Raw genomic sequence first — 17,485 nt, 5'->3', positions numbered from 1 at the left:
AATACTATTTCTTATTTAAATTGATACATGCACTTTTACTGATATTTTTTGAGAAAACTTCATAAAACTTAACATAGAGGGTTCAGCACAAGATGTAAGCCTCAAAAAAAGGAAGACCAGATTAGAGTTTGCCAAACAACATCTAAAAAGCCTTTATAGTTCTGGAACAACATCCTATGGACAGATGATGCAAAGATCAATTTGTACCAGAGTGATGGGAATAGACAAGTATGGAGAAGGAAAGGAACTGCTCATGATCCAAAACGTACCACTTCATCAGTGTAGCATGGTGGTGGTGTCATGGTGTGGGCATGTATGGCTGCCAATGAAACTGGTTCCCTTGTATTTATTGAGAATGTGACTGCTGACAAAAGCAGCAGGATGTATTCTGAAGTGTTTTCAGGCAATATTATCTGCTTGTATTCAGTCAAATGCTTAAGAACTTATTGGATGGCGCTTCGTAGTGCAGATGGACAATGACCATAAGCATTCTGTGAATGCAACCAAAGAGGCAAATAAGTGGAATGTTATGCAATGGCCAAGTCAATCACCTGACCTGAATCTGATTAAGCATGCATTCCACTTGATGAAGACAAAACTGAAGGCAAAATGCCCCAAGAACAAGCAGGAACTGAAGACATTTGCAGTAGAGGCCTGGCAGAGCATCACCAGGGATTAAACCCAGCACCTGGTGATGTCTATGTGTTCCAGACCTCAGGCTGTAACTGACTGCAAATATTTGCAACAAAGTATTAAAAAGAGAAAGTTTGATTTAGGATTGTTTAGTTTGTCCCATTACTTTTGGTCCCTTAAAAAGTGTGAGGCACATATAGAAACCGTTGTAATTCCTACACCGTTTACCTGATTTAGTTGTAAATACCCTCAAATTAAAGCTGAAAGTCTGCAGTTAAAGAAAATCCTGTTTCTATTTCAAATCCATTGTAGTGGTGTATAGTGCCCAAAATACGAGAATTGTGTTGTCCCAATATTTGTGGACCTGACTGTACTTATGATTAAATTAATTATATAAATAGTCGTTTACCCAGAGGAAAATTGAAGGTTAATGGTTATCCCCCATGGACTGGGCAACTACACTTAAGCTATTTTCACAGAGCAGTCAATAGAGTAGAACATACAGCATTACTTGCAGGTGATTCTCCTGTTTTAGTGTCATTTGTGATGTGTTTTAAGAAGAGTTGTAGGCTTCTGCTACCTGAAAACTGGCTGTGCATAAAATTGTCAGGCGAATTTAAGGTGTCCATAAACTGTGGGTTTTGCTCCCATGCACATCACATCACACAACACAAAAAGTATGTGCAGCCCATACTTTTTGTACTACTGTAGATCACATCAAGGCCCTCATTATGGTTCTATTGGTCCCCGGCGTGTTTGCATATTCTCATGTGTGCAGGGCTTTTATGCGAGTCGGCGTTGCACGGGGGAGGGGATGGTGGTGGTGGATGCACTGGGGCATGGGAACTCCCAGCGTGAGTGCCTGGGGAGGGTAGCTGACCATCCCTGTCTTCGTCCCAGAGCCCGCAAATATACTTACATTTTGAGATATCATTCTGCGGTCACGACCATGTCCGAATTTAGGGGGGGCACCCGGGCACGTGCCCCCTCTGTCATTTCTGACTTTTCTCAAAGCTGCACACTGAATTAGCCCACAGAGGGACATAAAAGACCGGGAGCTGTCCAGCTGCTCCGCCTGTCAGACAGTCCCCGGGCCCTCACAGTCTTCCCTCCCTCCCCGGCTTTTACTTCCTGTTGCCGGGTCTAGATGTCACAAATTAGTGACTGCCCCGGCGAATAAAACTTGAGCGGCGGCTGGGGGTGAGGGACAACTAGCTGCCCCAGGAGCACCTCACCTCAGTTACCTACATGAACGGTGTTGGCCGGGTCCGTAGCTGACCAGAAGACAAGTCCCCGGCTGCCTTAAAGGTACCTGTTCTGCTGGGATAGGGCAGGAGGGGTTGGGGTGGGTACATTTTTAAGTAAACCAGTTACACTTGTACAGGAGATGGCAGGGGGTAGAGAGATATACACACAGTGATACCGGTCTCTCTCTTTCGCTCTCCCCCCTCTATCTGTTTCTCTCCCTCCCTCTATCTGTTTCTCTCTCCATCCCTCTATCTGTTTCTCTCTCCATCTCTCTCTTCCTCCATCTCTTTTTCTCTCTATCTCCTTCCACCTCTTTCTCTCTCATCTATTCTCTCTCACCATATTTCTCCATTTCTTGCTTCATCTCTCTCTCTCCATCCATCTCTCTCCGCTTTCCATCTCTCTGCTCTACATCTCTCTCCCTGTTCTCCATCTCTTACTCTCCATCTCTCTCTCCCTCCATCTCACTAACTCTCCCTGCTCTCCGTTTATCTCCGCTTTCCATCTTTCTCTCACTCTCCCTCCTTCAATCTCTTTCTCTCTCCATCTCTCTCGCTTTCCATTTCTCTCTCGCTTTCCATCTCTCTCTCTCTCCATCTCTCTCCGCTCTCCATCTCTTTATATGGGCCAGATTCTCTAAGCTTCAAAAGTGATAAAATGGAGAGTCATAAACAGCCAGCCAATCAGCTCCTGTCTGACATTTTTCAAACACAGTCTGTGACATGGCAGGTAGGAGCTGATTGGCTGGCTTTTTATCACTCTCCATTTTATCACTTTTGAAGCTTAGAAAATCTGGCCCTATATCCGCTCTCCATCTCTCTCTCCCTCCATCTCTCTCTGCTCCCAATCTCTCTCACCCTCCATTCTCCATTTCTCTCTGTTTACCATTTCTCCCTTTCTGTTCTATCTCTCTCTCTCTCTCCATTATCCATTTCTCTTTCTCTCTCTCTCTCTGTTCTTCATATCTCTCTCTCCGATCTCCAACTCTCTCCTTTTCTGTCCGTCTCTCTCTCTCCTTTTTTCATTTCCTTCTCTCTCTCTGTTCTCCGCCTCTCTCTGCTCTCTATCTCTCCGCTCTTCCTCCGTTCTCCATTTCTCTCTATGCTCTCCATCTCTCTCTCTTTCTCTCTCTCTATCTCTGCTTTTCTATCTCTCTCCATCCATTCTTTGTCTCTTTCTGGTTTCCATTTGTCTTTTGCCCTCCTTTCTCCAATTTTCCACTCTCTATGTCCACACTCTCTCTTTTCGTTCTTTATATCTCTCCATTCTCCATCTTCACTTTCATTTACTCTTTCTGCTCTTCTTTTCTTTCTCTCTTTCTTCTCTCCTTTTCTCTCTCTGCTCTCATTTTTCTCTCTCCCTTCCCTTTCTCTTTCTCTTCCTTCCCATTCTTCTTCCCCTTTCCTTTCTCCCTCTCTCCTCTCTCCTCTCTCAGATTTCCTGTTAAACCCCCATGTTTTTTTTCTGTCTGTTTCTCCCACTTATACTTTCCCTTCATGTCTTAGCAAGCCCAATTAAACCCCTGTACTCCCTCACATAGAGACCAGATACCTTCTGCCTTTCACACACTGCCACTTATTGCATCTCTCTTTAAAACATTTACCACCCTCTGCCTCTCCACATCCCCCTCTACTTATCATCCTCTCTTCATCACCCTCTACCTCTCCCTTCAACCCACTCTTGGTCATCATCTGCCTCTCCCTATTACTCACTGCTTGCTGTCACATCTCTCTCTCCCTGTTATCCTCTTTGTCCACCACAGCTCTCTCTCTCCCTATCCCCACTGCCTTTCACTGTCATTCTATATAGTTCCACCATCCATGATCCTGTGAGGTCATGATCCCACACCCTTTTTCTGAAAGTGTGTGCACCCTGCCACGACTATCCACCCCCCCCCCCCCCCCCACCCCCCTGTCATTTTTTTCTGGATCTGCCCCTGTCGCCGACCATCGAATGATTTCTCCTGCTGCAGCTGCATGTGAAAACCTGTTTCGGTGGTGCGGACACTCTGGTACTCAGGAAGCTGTGATCGCAGCTTACCGAGTCAACCAGAATGAGGGCCCTAGTACAAAAAGCACGCTGATGTAGCACATCTCATGCTTTCCGTAACAAAAAGTTCGAAGTGCATTGCTTTGTGTATGGGCACCATTAGATCACAATATTTTTTTTGTTTTTATTAGCTTGTTAATTACTGTCTATAGAAAAACAGTGCATTTTTCAGGCAGTGCAGTTATTCTCATTGTGAGGGTTGTTCAGAGCTGATTGCTGCTGTGATCATATAGTCGCTGCCCAGGCAGAGTGAAAACCATCCCTGTGCAAGTCTGCTAAATATTGCATATTGTTGTCTAGCTGCAAATCCATACGCAACCAACTCACCATGTAATGATTTTTCCAGTGTGTGCAGTCTGTACGTGACTCTGACCCTTCCACACGTGTGATAGAAACAGGGTGAGCGAGGCCAGAGCTTTTGTCAAATGTACTCTTGGAAAACACCTGGGCACCCCTGCGTTTTTCATGACACTCCAAGAAAATGGCCGGTTACCACCCTAAAAGCTGGCTGGCTGTGAGTCAAGTTGCGAGGGGATTGCAATTACAAAGCTGGCTGTTTTTTTGTCACCGTTTTAGCTTGAGCGTGCGTACTATGGTATGTGCGCATATGCAGGTATTCGATAATCGTTCCTGCAAATTTGCACAACAGTGACCAGCTACAAATAACCCCCTATATCCATTTGTTCAAATAACAACTCTTAATTTTGGGGAGCTGAACCTAATTATGCTTTCTTTAATGTTCATTGCAGTGACCAAACTGTGAGGATTTGGAAAGCTCATGGTTCACTGGACGGACAAATGTCAGATGCCGGGGACACAAGTGAAGATGTTGCCAGCAACTGAACTGGAAGTAGATAGTCTTAAGGAGATACTGTGACAAGCTGTTTACCATTTAGACTCATTTGGGCATTTAATATACTGTAGTACAAGTATTGGAAATAACTGGAAACTTTGACTGTAACATTACTGTATTCTTAACAGAGCTACTCCCTGCTTAATGTCATGCACATACGTGCAAATCCTGCTGGTCACTAATCTGTAAACGGTTGTACTCTTACTGAACAAGGAATTGGGTTCTTTGTGCTTCAGAATTGGATACAAAGTGACTTTTGTGTACTGTACAATGGTTCTACTGTAGTGTGAGGTAAAAGTATTTAAACAAATATAGTATATGGTACTTTAGTATCAACTGTCACATGAAAAGCTGTGTGCCTGTAGTTTTCACAAACACAACTGCTGAGTGCAGGGGTGGGCAACCGTTGGCACGTGCTAAACCAGATCTTTCATGATGTTACTGTTTTTTACGGACAACAATCATGATGTACTCAGTCCAGCACCATCTGAAGTACATGAAGGAGCCCGTTCTTGTCATAAAGCTTTTGGTGTTTAATATTATACACACTTGACCAAAGTTTTGCTTTTCCTCGTGCACTTGTGCTCAGGATTTCATGTGCAGTTATTGTCTGATCTCTTATGCATTACACATTACACATTTCTTCTTTCCTCAGAAAATAATAACCTCCTTTGTGGCTGAAAGATAATGCGTTGTTATGTGTTTTGTGTCAAACTGTCCACATTTAAAGTATGCTCTAAATTATTTTTATTCCTTTTACTACTTCTATTTTCTCATACTGTAGCTGCATACTTTTGCTTCTAATTTAAAAAAGCTGCTAAATTTATTTTAAATATCTCTTGTTTCTATTTGAAATAGTGTTTCATCTGTGGTAGAAAACGATGTATATAATTTTGTTGTATAAAGATTATTTGCTGTTCTTGCTTTGATTTTAAAATGCTGTGTGAAGCCTTGGAAAATGTTATTTTGCATTGTTTTCCTAACATTATTTTGTACATTTGACACTTGCAAACTTAATATAGATTAAAGAAATATTTGTGCATTTTAAGTTTGTAGATTTTAAATAATTTGTGAGCGTCCGTTTGGCTAACACATAAATAAACACATGCGCAAATACTTCTATTGTTTGATTGTTACATCCTTCCCCTTTCTATGACTGTCAGACTGCTTACTTCATGATTTATACATATAGTATAAATGACTCCTCAATAATACCGAGAGGTACAAAGGTATTGAAACTGTTCTTTATAATATGCTGCATTGTGTTAAGTAGTTAAGGTCCATATTCATTTCCTGGCCGAAATTTTTGCTAGGTAAAAAATTGCCAGTTTATGCCGCTTTTTTAGGCTAATTCGATTCGCCCTATTCAATCTCAGTGCTGAATATTGTTAGTATTTTGCTGCTAACTTTATGGATTAATAGAAAATATCAATTGTGGCTTCTAGGTTGGCAAGGGTGTATTTTGGGTTGCAAGTGATGGTTGCTAGGACCACTAGGAGTGAGTAGAGAAGTTAAGGGTAACAGTTTGTACAGTGGTGGCTCCAGAGAAGGGGCTGCAGCACAGTTCTAAATTCAAATAGTGGAGAAACACCAACTGCCAGTGATTCAGCGTGGAATGGCAGTTGGTAGCAGTGGGTGTGGCTCCCCTATTTAAATTTTGAACTGTGCTGCAGCCCCCCTCTGGAGCCTCCCCTGGTTATAAGTGATAGGTACTAGAGTTGAGCAGTGATAGGTGGTCTGCCTAGCAATAGGTGGTTATTCCTGTCATGTGGACGGGTCTGAGCGGCAAGGGTTTGTTCTCTGTTTCAAGTGATGGGTGCTAGGTCCACTAACACCCCTTTCAAACCAGAAATGCGGAGACCAACCCAGGAATTAAATTCCAGGAACATGCAGTGACATTTCCGGGTTGGGACCCATTCACATGCTTTTGAAGCAGGGACAACCCGGGTTGGCACCTTTCACACTGATCCCAGGATGACCCTGCATTTTTATGAGACTATAATTGAAAATTGCCTTTTTTAGGTCCACAAAGATGAAGTAATTAGGGAGAGGGTTAAAAGGAAAGAGGGAGGGGTGGGCCTTTGCAGACATTGCAGGCTTTCAGGGGTGAAATAGCACTGCTGGGGTCTGTTGTGCCACAGAGCTTACACAGTGTCTTCCTGTATACTGTGTGATTGCCAATACAGACATACTTGGCTTTCAGGCCGTCAGGGGTTAAAACGCACTTCTGGGGTCTGTGGTGACACAGAGCATGCACAGTGTCTCCCTGCACACTATATGCTGCCTCTGGGCGTGTCTGTGAGCATCCACCACAGCAGGAAGTCGCCCTGCTAGCAAATCGACATTAGCAGAGGCGACACGTAAGGAGGGACATGTCCCTGTACCTTTCACAGCAGCCAGTAGTCCGGGTAGGACCCGGGAGCAACCCTGCTACCTAGCAGGATTGAAATGCCGGCAAATTTACCCGGGAATTTGTCCCTGGAACCTTTCACACCCAACACGGGAATTTGTCCCTGGAACCTTTCACACCCAACACGGGAATTTAGGCTGGTGTGAAAGGGGTATAAAGCTGGGCACTATTGTGTTGAAGGATGGAATGTAAAACAATAGGTGGGTGCTCGGGTCAGCGGGTGTGGTCTGGGTAGCAGTTGGTGGGTGCTCGAGTGTCATTGGACGGTATTCAATGCGGCCTGCGAGGGTGTTTCTGCAGTGAGGGTGGCTTGTTTTCAGTGAGGATGGCTGAAAACAAGCCATCCTCACCATCCAACCCCCTCACCGGCCACTCACCCTATTCTATATTCCAGGGGAATCCTTGCCAGAGAGGATTTCCCCGAAAGGCATGGTTCGCCGCTAATGCAGCGAACTCGCTGCATATAGCAGCAACTTTCGCCATTTTGATGGCCGCACTCACCGTTTCCACTTCGCTGGAAAAACCCAGTGAGGTGGAAAACCACGAGTGCAGGGGGGTCAGTTGAATACTGACCTGCAAGCTGTTACGGAGAGCCGGCACTGCTTGGCGTTGCAGCTCGCAATAGGGCATTGAATATACCCCATTGTGTTTACTGGATTACCTGTGATGAGTGCTAGGCTTTATAAGGGTAAATTATAGTGAGGTGAAGGGTGGTATGGATAACCGTTGTGGGTAGCATCATCTTTTCTTTTTTTATATACTAAACAAGGAAGTGCAATGTGCAGCTTATTTACTTTGAAGATGGCATGTCTGCAGTGGCATATGTATAATATGCCAAGAAGATACAAATATATCCAAAAAAATGAGACACTCCTAACAAATACAAATTAATTATAGTAAGCAAAAACAATCAAGAAAATGAGGGTACAATGCCCTCTATAAATGTGAGATTCATATGTCCAGTAAATTTACTATATATTAACACTAAAGGATCTTTTAGAGTGGATTATATTAACAAGGTTACAGTATATTACCAGAAGGAGGCTATAATCTGTGTTGGGTAAAGTTTATAAAGTATCTAAAATGTGTGCAGTGTGTGTGTGGTGCTTTTGGGCCACTGACTACCGAGGGTCCCGCACCGCATACCCAGCACCTATAAATAATTCTCCTTAACTTTGATTGGTAGATAAGTATATAGACAGGGCGCTGAGAAGGTGGGCAAGATTTATACTTCTCTTTTTGAAAGACCTTTAGACCTTTTACTTCCTGGATATTCCCTTTATCCAATATGTGATGATCATTTCCATTTGCAGTACCCAGACTCCGCAGAGCAGCAGAAGCCACAGGGAAAATGGTGTCATGTAATTTTTTTGTTGATTGCGCAAGAGCAGTAGAGAAGACCCCACGGAAACAAAGGCACAGACACCATGTTCCCAGAGGCCTGTGCATGCTCAATAAAGTGTCTACTTTCCTGCCAGAGAGGAGAGGCCCCACATGGAGCCTGCACACATGTTTTATATTGAACTTGAACCCACCCAAGAGGCAAACACAAAGAAGAGTTAATGCTTACTCCTGCTTTACACCCATGGCTAATTATAGCTGTATACAGTGACTGAATGCATAGGTATAGATTGCAGAAAAAAGGTGCTAGTCACTCATTAATCTGCATTAAAATGAGTAATTGCATTGCGTGAAAGGTTAACAAGGGATAAGTACTGCAAAGCATTTCTGCCCTTAGTGTCAATCCTACCACATTTCACAAGAAGCATCTTTTATCTGTAGAATTACTTAATTTGTAATACAAAGTAATATACATGAAATGAATTTGATGTGATTTTATATCTACCCATATATATTAGATTTTTTTTTTATTAATCTGTAAGGTATTGGTTACAAATATAAATTGTCAACACTTCGCACCGTGTCGACATGTTAATTGGTATTTCATTTTTGATGCAATGGTTTTAACAAACAGGAGCCAATTACTGTGTTTCAAAAGGCTATTCAATTAAATAGCCTTAGCTTTGTGCGAAAAATCAGGGGTTAACAGGCAGATACTCACTGATTCGGCGTAACCTATGGGCTTCGTCAGCCCCCATGGCACCTTTCTCTCCCTGACTTTTCCTCACAACATCTGTAGCTGTGGGGAAAAGTACACCCTCGGGGTTTAAATTACAGGTTATTCCCTGCTAATTTAATTGGCCCAGTTCAGTAAGTAGCAGCTAGATACAACCCACAGCTAATTGCATATAGAACCTTATCCTTGTTTAGCTCTTGCCTACAAACATACATTTACTTCTGGGCATCTATTGATAAACACAGTTATGCCAACTTTTAAGGTGCCCACACACTAGAATGATTTTTTTGCCGATTGGATGTGCGCTCACGCAGATGTTTTGTATAATCTTCTGATTTTACATGCTGCATGAAAGATCAGAAGATTTAGCAAAAGATCCATAGATCCACGTGGGATTTTAAGAGATATCTTTGGTGAAGATGTGCGCTTGCCTGAAATCTTTTGTCAAGGACGGATAAAAGATTTCAAGGCTAATTTACAGTATGTACACATCGCAGATCTTTCAAGTGTGTGGGCACCTTTAACATAACACACCCATTTTGCAAGTTTACAAACACTATGCTTGCCAGTTTATCTGTTTGCACAAAATAACCCTTTGCCAGATTTTTTTCATCCAAAATATTTCCTTGTATAATCTCCTCTCCAAGTAACTGAAGCCCTAGGAAGTTAAAACTTTCAACAGCTGCTGTTTATGAGATAACTTTGTGTGACATGTATCCATATAGCTTGAAAGAGGTTAAATACTGCTAGGATGTAATGCTATACTGTTTGCGTTGGCTGTGCATGTCTCCCTGATAAACACATTGAGGCTTACAAGAAAAAGATACCCAAAAACAGCACTGCAAACAAAACTTTAAATATTATGCATACAAAATAATATATATTCTGTTGTTCAGTCCTATAGAAATAGTTTCTTTGGATACCAAGTTTGTCAGTCAGGGGCGTAACTATAGCACCGCAGCCCCCGCGACCGCGGGTGGGGGCGCTGTGCATGTGCGGGCGCCGGGGGCTGCAGTACTATAGTTACACCCCGGTGCCCCGCCGCCATCCCCCACAGTCTTTACCTGTCAGTGTCTTCTTCAGTACGCGCTGGTCCCGGCTCCCTTCTTCTGCTGTGAGGACCACAACAAAATGTCTGCCCCCATTTAGCAGACAGTTCTCTGAAACTGTCTGCTGCATGGGGGCGGACATTTTGTGGTGGTCCTCATAGCAGAAGAAGGGAGCCGGGACCAGCGCGTACTGAGCGTAGGTAAGACTGGGGGGGATTGCATGGGCGGCGAGGGTTGGTGCGGCGGGGCGGGTGAGGGTTGGTGCGGCGGGCGGGGGTTGGTGCGGCGGGGTGGGTGGGTGCCCTCCCTTTAACGGCGCGGGGGGGGGCGCCCATAAGCTAGTTACGCCACTGTTGTCAGTACAAGTGTACTTTGACCTCTAATACGTGTATGTGGGGGGGGGGGGACGAGGTATCTGTCTCTCCAGTTATCTTCTGTTTCTTTTATGTTCCATAAGCCGTGTATACACGGGGGTGATCGAGGCTGAAATCGCTGGAAATATGGTCGCAGGCGACCATATTGCCAGTGATGGGAGTGTGCCCCGGCGATAAATCGCCGGGTGCGCGCTCCCGTTTTCACGCCCATTCTAATCGCTGGTCGCAGGAGATTGCTCCTGTGATCAGCTGATTACCTCTGCGGCTCCCCCGGCAGAGGTTCCTTCTCATCAGCGACCATCACTGGTTGCTGATGAAATGGAGAAGCTGAGCAATATATTGCTCAGCCATATATTGCTAGCAATATGTGTACGGGGCTTTACAGCGATATTCAGGCCTTTTCTGAGCAATTTTACATGATTTCCCTAACAGCGATGTAAGTGTACGGCCCCTTGGGTCTGTATCTGGGGAAGATTATTAACCCACACGCAGATTATTATTCGGTCGGTGCCAGTGTTCTCAGTGGAGAACACTGCCTCTGACATCTCGCTCAGCACTCAGTGCTGTGCAGTGCTGTGTGCTGAGCGAAGCAGCATCACTCAGAACACTCTCCCTACACACGTCAGTAGGTGTGTAGGGCATATAAGTCTCCAAGAGAAACAACTTCATTGTACTGTGTGTACATGAACAAAACACAATTAGCTCTACTCGGGAAACACCTGGACAACTAACTATTGTTTGTTGCTTACAAGGCTATTAGTGTGCAGTGTAGTCACTGTCCACTAGAAGGTGCACATAGAATTGAAAATGAAGTCATTTTCTAGAAGCCTCAAACACTGCATTGTTCAGTAAGTACACCTTGAAGAATGTTTCAGAGAAAAGCATATCTGTCAGTATTTCACTACAAGCTTTACACTACACTATTTTAGAGAATGTATATTTTTTCCCAGGCACAAATGGGTTGGGATCGTTTGGTCTACAACAACTGGGTCGACATGGGCCTAGGTCGACATGGACAAGGTAGACAGTCAAAAGGTCAACCTTTTGACTGTCGCTCGCAATGCTACGGGCACACTATTTTATTCTCCCACCACGCCCTAGTGGATGGTAGGGCATAAAATACCGCCTGTTGGCTCAAAAAAAATGAAAAACCCCATGTCGACCTTGCCTATGTTGACCTTGCTGCCTGTCGACCTAATGCTTGTCGACCTAGTTGTTGTAGACCCAATGACCGTATCCCGCACAAATTTAGACTATAGGTTGCAGAGTCGTACTCTGATAAATATGATTAGTGACTTCTATACAGCTGTAAGTATATAACCCAATCTATTAAAAAATGTAAATTGAATACCAAGATGAGGTATGTTTTAACAATAAATATTTTTCCCTCTAGTCGTACAATATAGTGGCACAGTGGTTTAGTATTGTAATCTTAGATGCTGGAACAATGACTTGCAGAGTGTCTTGGGCACTACTATTGTGGCATTTATGTAAGATTGCATGCAAACACAGTATATAGACCAGTGGTAGCCAACCCTAGCCCTCAAGAGCTACCAACAGTTCACATTTTCCAGACAACGTAGCTGCTGCACAGCTGCACTCATTAATCACTGACACATTTTAAAAGATCCACAGCTGGAGCTAATTACTTCACTTGTGATTCTGTGAGGAGACCTGCAAAACATGCACTGTTGGTAGCTCTCGAGGACTAGGGTTGGCTACCCCAGATATAGACCATCATGACCGATGTGGTCGAGCATTTAGAATACAAGCTCTAATAATAATTTGGTGGAGCCTGATGTATATAATATGTATGAATGTGTAACAAGTTTATTTTTTTTTTAATTTTTATTTGTTTTTACACAACCAAATTTTGATTTTATTTTTTGGTAAGCCAATCCTGAGGGAATCTGAACTTGTTTTGAAAAAGTGATATTAACATATAGTAGATTATTTGTTGTTGCTTAACAACTGGAATTCTCAACTGTGTGGTGGACAGGCAAATGGAGAAGCATTGCAGTGAATTCTATTTAAACTTTTTTAACCATTTTTTTTTTATTATTTAATCTGTGTTAAAAAAAATGCATAAAATGCATCTGTTATGAATAGTAACTTTTTTTCTGGTGTCATTTGGTGATATTTCTTAAAATGTTCTCCATTATGGTTCTGGCTACCTGGGCAACAGATATCAAATCTGCAAATGAATGAGAAAATTCATTGACTATGGGGATAATTCAGACCAGCTCGCTAGCCTGCATATATTTGCTGCCTAGAGAGCAGGTAAACGCTGTTCCACCCGAATCCCTGCACTATCATGTGGTTACACACCGTTTAATGATTTTTACTCTATACTTTTATCCTACACAGTGATAGCCAAAATGGGGGGTTGGCGATGACATCATATGACGTCAGTCGCCCGCCCCGAGCTGCCACCGGCACGCCTGCATTCGCAGATGTCCTAACATTTGCATGGGTGCACCCACCATTTTTGTGGCCAGGCCAATAAAACGCTGGGCAGACCCCAGTGAACACCCTTAGCTGTTGGGGTTTGCGCATGAGCGGCTATGCACATGCGCAGAACTCCACCATAGGAGATGGTTCACATGTTGCTCCATTATGTTCTGTAGTTGACTGACTTTCTGTACAGTACTTCAAAGGTGATCATCTGAGTGGTTAATACATCATCCCCTACCTATTTACTATGGAACCAGAGAGGATTATTGCTGCTGTTTTGGAGGCAAAGAGTCGTCACACCAAGTATTGATTTCTTTTCTGTTCAATCATTTGCATTTTGTGAATTATTACAAATAAAATATTTCCACTTCTATTATATATTTAGAAAAATAATTAACATTAACTATAAAGTTTTACAATAATATAATTACTGTATAAAGTTCCAGATACTGTACATACAATAAACATAAGGGGGGTAGCTTGGATGGGGTAATAGTAATATAGATTAGAGCAGTGGTTCTCAACCTCGGTCCCCCCAACAGTGTACGTTTTCCAGGTCACCGACAGGTGCATTCATTTGACACATTTTAAAAGATAAACATGTGAGAGCTGCTCAATCAAATTAGTAATGCCCCCCAGGTGCTGCAAGGGAGGAGGATTTAACCCCCAGCACACCAAAGGGCATTACTAATAAGATTTGAATAACCAAGATAATAGAAGGCAATTGAGAGATCTTAGTTACATACTGTATACTCTGATACCGGAAGTCCTACACTGCATGATAACAGTACTCATTCTGGGCCATATCATTGTCTATTGTAAGGCTACATGATAACAGCACTTACCAATATATCTAAGTTAAGAGCCAGCCCATCAGGAGTTACCCTTAAATCCTCCTTGTGGCACTACAGGAACCAGCATGCCCTCCAAATGCAGGTTCCAACAAATGCCTCTTGCATATAAAAACAAACATGTGAGAGCTGCTCAATCAAATTAGTAATGCCCCCCAGGTGCCACATTTTAAAAGATCACAGGTGGAGCAAATTATTTACCTGTGATTCTGTGTGGAGTCCTGGAAAACGTGCACTGTTGGGGGGGTCCTGAGGACCGAGGTTGAGAACCACTGGATTAGAGAAAAGTACTTCTCACCCGTCGATCATCACCTGGAATGTCAATGCCCTCAGCAACCAAAAAGGAGAAAGCAAATCAAGTGATGTAAGAGTCAAGGCTGGTAGCAGAAGTTGCAGGGGTTCTTCTTTTTAGGATTATGCACAGCTTGCCATGGAGTTCCACTTCCAGATGGCTGTGGTGAATACAGATCAGGGGGGTTGAAGTCTGTCGGTAATCTAAATGGATGGAAGACCAAGACCAGAGCAGAACATAGGGAGGTCGGAGGGGTAGTGTAAGCAATGAATTTTACCTGGTGATGAAACCTGTAGACTGAAGGGGAAGCCCCATCTATATTTCAGCTGGAATTTATGAAGTTAGTCTGTGATGGGCTAAAGGACTTTCCTCTGTTGGAGAGTGTGCCAAGATAGATCTTGGAATATGGTAATCGGTTCACCATTAAAGACCAGTCCATCAAGCCTGCGTGCTTTACTCATTATCTCCTTTCAAAAATAGTGCAAGCGGCATATGAAATTGCGGGGGCGATCTGTAGGGAGCCCTCTCTGTTTGAGAGCACTGTGGGCTCTATGAAATGTTTTAGTATTAGCCGAGTATTTTTCCAGGACCTCGTTGAAGATTTTTGTCAGAGCATCCACCAAACTTGTTTGAGGGACATCTTTAGGAATACCTCTCACTTTGATGTTATTCCTTCTGCCTCTGTCAATCAAAACCAGTACACATGATCCAAGTGACTGGATTTCGAACGATTGAGCCGTGATGACTTCAGAGAGGGATCTCCTGAAGACATCAGCAGAATCTGGTGTTACAGAGTGTTTACTCTGTCAGAGAGCTGAGAGATATCATGTTTAACAGATGCCAACTCTCTGCGAACAGTATCCTGGAGGTCCTGTTTGGTGGGTAGAGTCTTCATAAAGGTTAGAATGTCTTGAAGGGTTGTGTCACCCTGGAAATGTGACTGAGGCTGATCCATCAGTATAAGGGGGGGTGGGGAGGATAGGTGAGACAGTGACCAGATGAGAGGCTGGAAGGAGAGAAGTCTTCTGAGAAGTTTGCGGGGCTTGGATGTAGGAAGGGTCTCATTTCCATCTGGTTGTGGTGTATTCCCTTTCTTTTCCTAGATTTGACCATACTGAAGTTAGGACGAATAAATTGGTGAGGTCACGGAGCAAGTAGTTTAGTAGCCAGAATCTGTGTTGTTTGCTGTGAGGTGTCGTCAGAGCGGTGACCCCTAGTGGATTGGCACTAGCAAGCCATTAGGCAGGTCCTAGTCAATGGGACAGAGACATTGAGCTCATTGTGGTGACAGGTCGTCTTCCCCGCCAAAAAGGTACTGGACAGTCACTATAACAACAGGGTACAGCTAATGTCCTGAAGCTTCTTGTATATTCTTCCAAGGTATATATACAACTGTGAAATAACACCAGTGGGTCAATGTGTATAGAAGAGATGCTAGAGGGAGCTCCAACACTCAGCAGCTGAATTTGAGCATGTACAATTATGATAGTAACCAGGGCAGTGGACCTCTCTGGAGAGGACAGTGGCCCAAAATGACTTTTTTTTGCATGGGCCTGTGGCCTCCTAGCTTTATTACACTGGTAGAACCCAGTAATATCTGAGAAAAAAAGAAAAAAAAGGGGGCGGCAGAGCCCACCTCATTGGAATTGTTTCTGAAGTGTGGATATTATAGGTAGACTGCAGGTGGCAGGGAGAACATCAGAGTCTGGCCCGGATCTAGGGATGGTTGAGGCAGTGATAGGGCCTGCAGGTGGTGGCTGTGAGAGGCCACACCAGTGACAGCAGCCGGTTGTCAGGTGTCCGATCTGGGCTGCGTACTGAGCGGCTAGTCGTCACCGCAGGGTAGGAGGCAGAGGCTCCACGACGGGGCAGGCAGACAAACAGAATGGAGGTGAGGAATCACGCAGGACAGGGAGGTGTCCACCAGAGTGGAGAGGTGAAAGTCCTCGGCTTGTGGGGAGGAAGACAGGCCGTAACCTGCAGAGAGGTAGGAGACCTCTCCCAGCTCCACAAACCCATCTCCTGTAGTGCGGGATACACCTGGGCTCCGGGGGAGTTGGAAGAGGAAGGATTGAGGCAGAATTTTTAAGCACGTCCTGTTCCAATGGCCACCAAGCCACCCCCCAATCCATGCATTTTAAGTGATTGCCCTCCAAATTCTGGCATCCTGTGCAGCCGCCAAGCTTAGAGGCTATTACATTTGGCCACACATAAGCTGCATATTTTTTCATAATTAAAAAATAACTGTAACTGCATATTTTACCTGATTCATAGTCATACACTAATACTCCACAGATGCAACTTTTTGTCGGAAAATATGCTAATGCTACAGCCTCTTGCATTAATTTTGAGATATCCACTGGAGCCCTTGCAGCTGTTTGCAACTGTGCACATATTAGCAGCGTCATCACAAAGCCAACTGACTTCTATGGTCACTCAGAATGGCCACCACAACTTATGCTGGTTACACACCAGGACGACTAGGGCCTGATCCCCTCAATCTAGATCCAATTCCGACCAATTGGATGTAGATTGTGTGGTGATTGGGCCCTTTTCTGTCCTGGTGTGGACCGATACCGATCCGATGCGCGGTCCCGCGGGTCGGTCGGTCGTTATTGAGATCCTACCTGCTGCAGGTAGGATCTCAATGACGACCATACAGCCGGGTGCGGGTCGCCATCGGATCGGACCCGCTCACGGTGCACATCGTGAGCGGGTCGTGCCCCCCCCCCCCCGCGTCACCGTGAGCGGGTCGGACGAGACACTGACGACCCGCTCACGATGTGCATCGTGAGCGGGTCGTCCTGGTGTGTACCCTACATTAGATGTCGGAGACATGATTCTTGTGTACAAATTTGCATTTGGTTGATACATGCCCCTAAGACGGTACTGACATGTCTGCATTTCTGCTTCCACTCTCTTAACTCCCATAAAACCACTGCTTCTTGTCAATCACTTTCATATTAATCCTCACTGTAAGTGTAATCACAACTCAATCATTGTGTGTGCAGTTGGGCATGCACAGTTTACTATTAATTACTCATTTGTTAATAAACAAATGAGTATATAACCAAATGATGGTTATATATAATAATTACTCATCTGGTTTGGTTATATAAAATGATCAGCCATAGCATAATACCACTGACAGGTAAAGTGAATAATATTGATTACCTGGTTACAGTGGCACCTGTC

The 17,485-nt window shown here is 44.0% G+C and overlaps 1 protein-coding gene across 5 annotated transcripts in view; it reads left to right on the top strand.

Annotated features, from left to right (window-relative positions):
• KIF21A (kinesin family member 21A) overlaps positions 1-5,899 on the top strand; it is a 173,314-nt gene extending 167,415 nt beyond the window's left edge. For all 5 annotated transcript variants that reach the window (XM_083182937.1, XM_083182939.1, XM_083182936.1 and 2 more), the window contains one exon: positions 4,680-5,899. In XM_083182937.1, coding sequence (XP_083039063.1) covers positions 4,680-4,773 — 94 coding nt within the window. In that variant the 3' untranslated portion in view covers positions 4,774-5,899. The remainder of the gene's footprint in view (positions 1-4,679) is intronic.
• The last annotated feature ends 11,586 nt before the right edge of the window (positions 5,900-17,485 follow it).

The sequence above is a fragment of the Crinia signifera genome, chromosome 4 (genome assembly GCF_055691185.1).
Source record: "Crinia signifera chromosome 4, ASM5569118v1, whole genome shotgun sequence".
Taxonomy (NCBI): Eukaryota; Metazoa; Chordata; class Amphibia; order Anura; family Myobatrachidae; genus Crinia; species Crinia signifera.
This window is presented reverse-complemented; position numbering and strand designations above follow the sequence as displayed.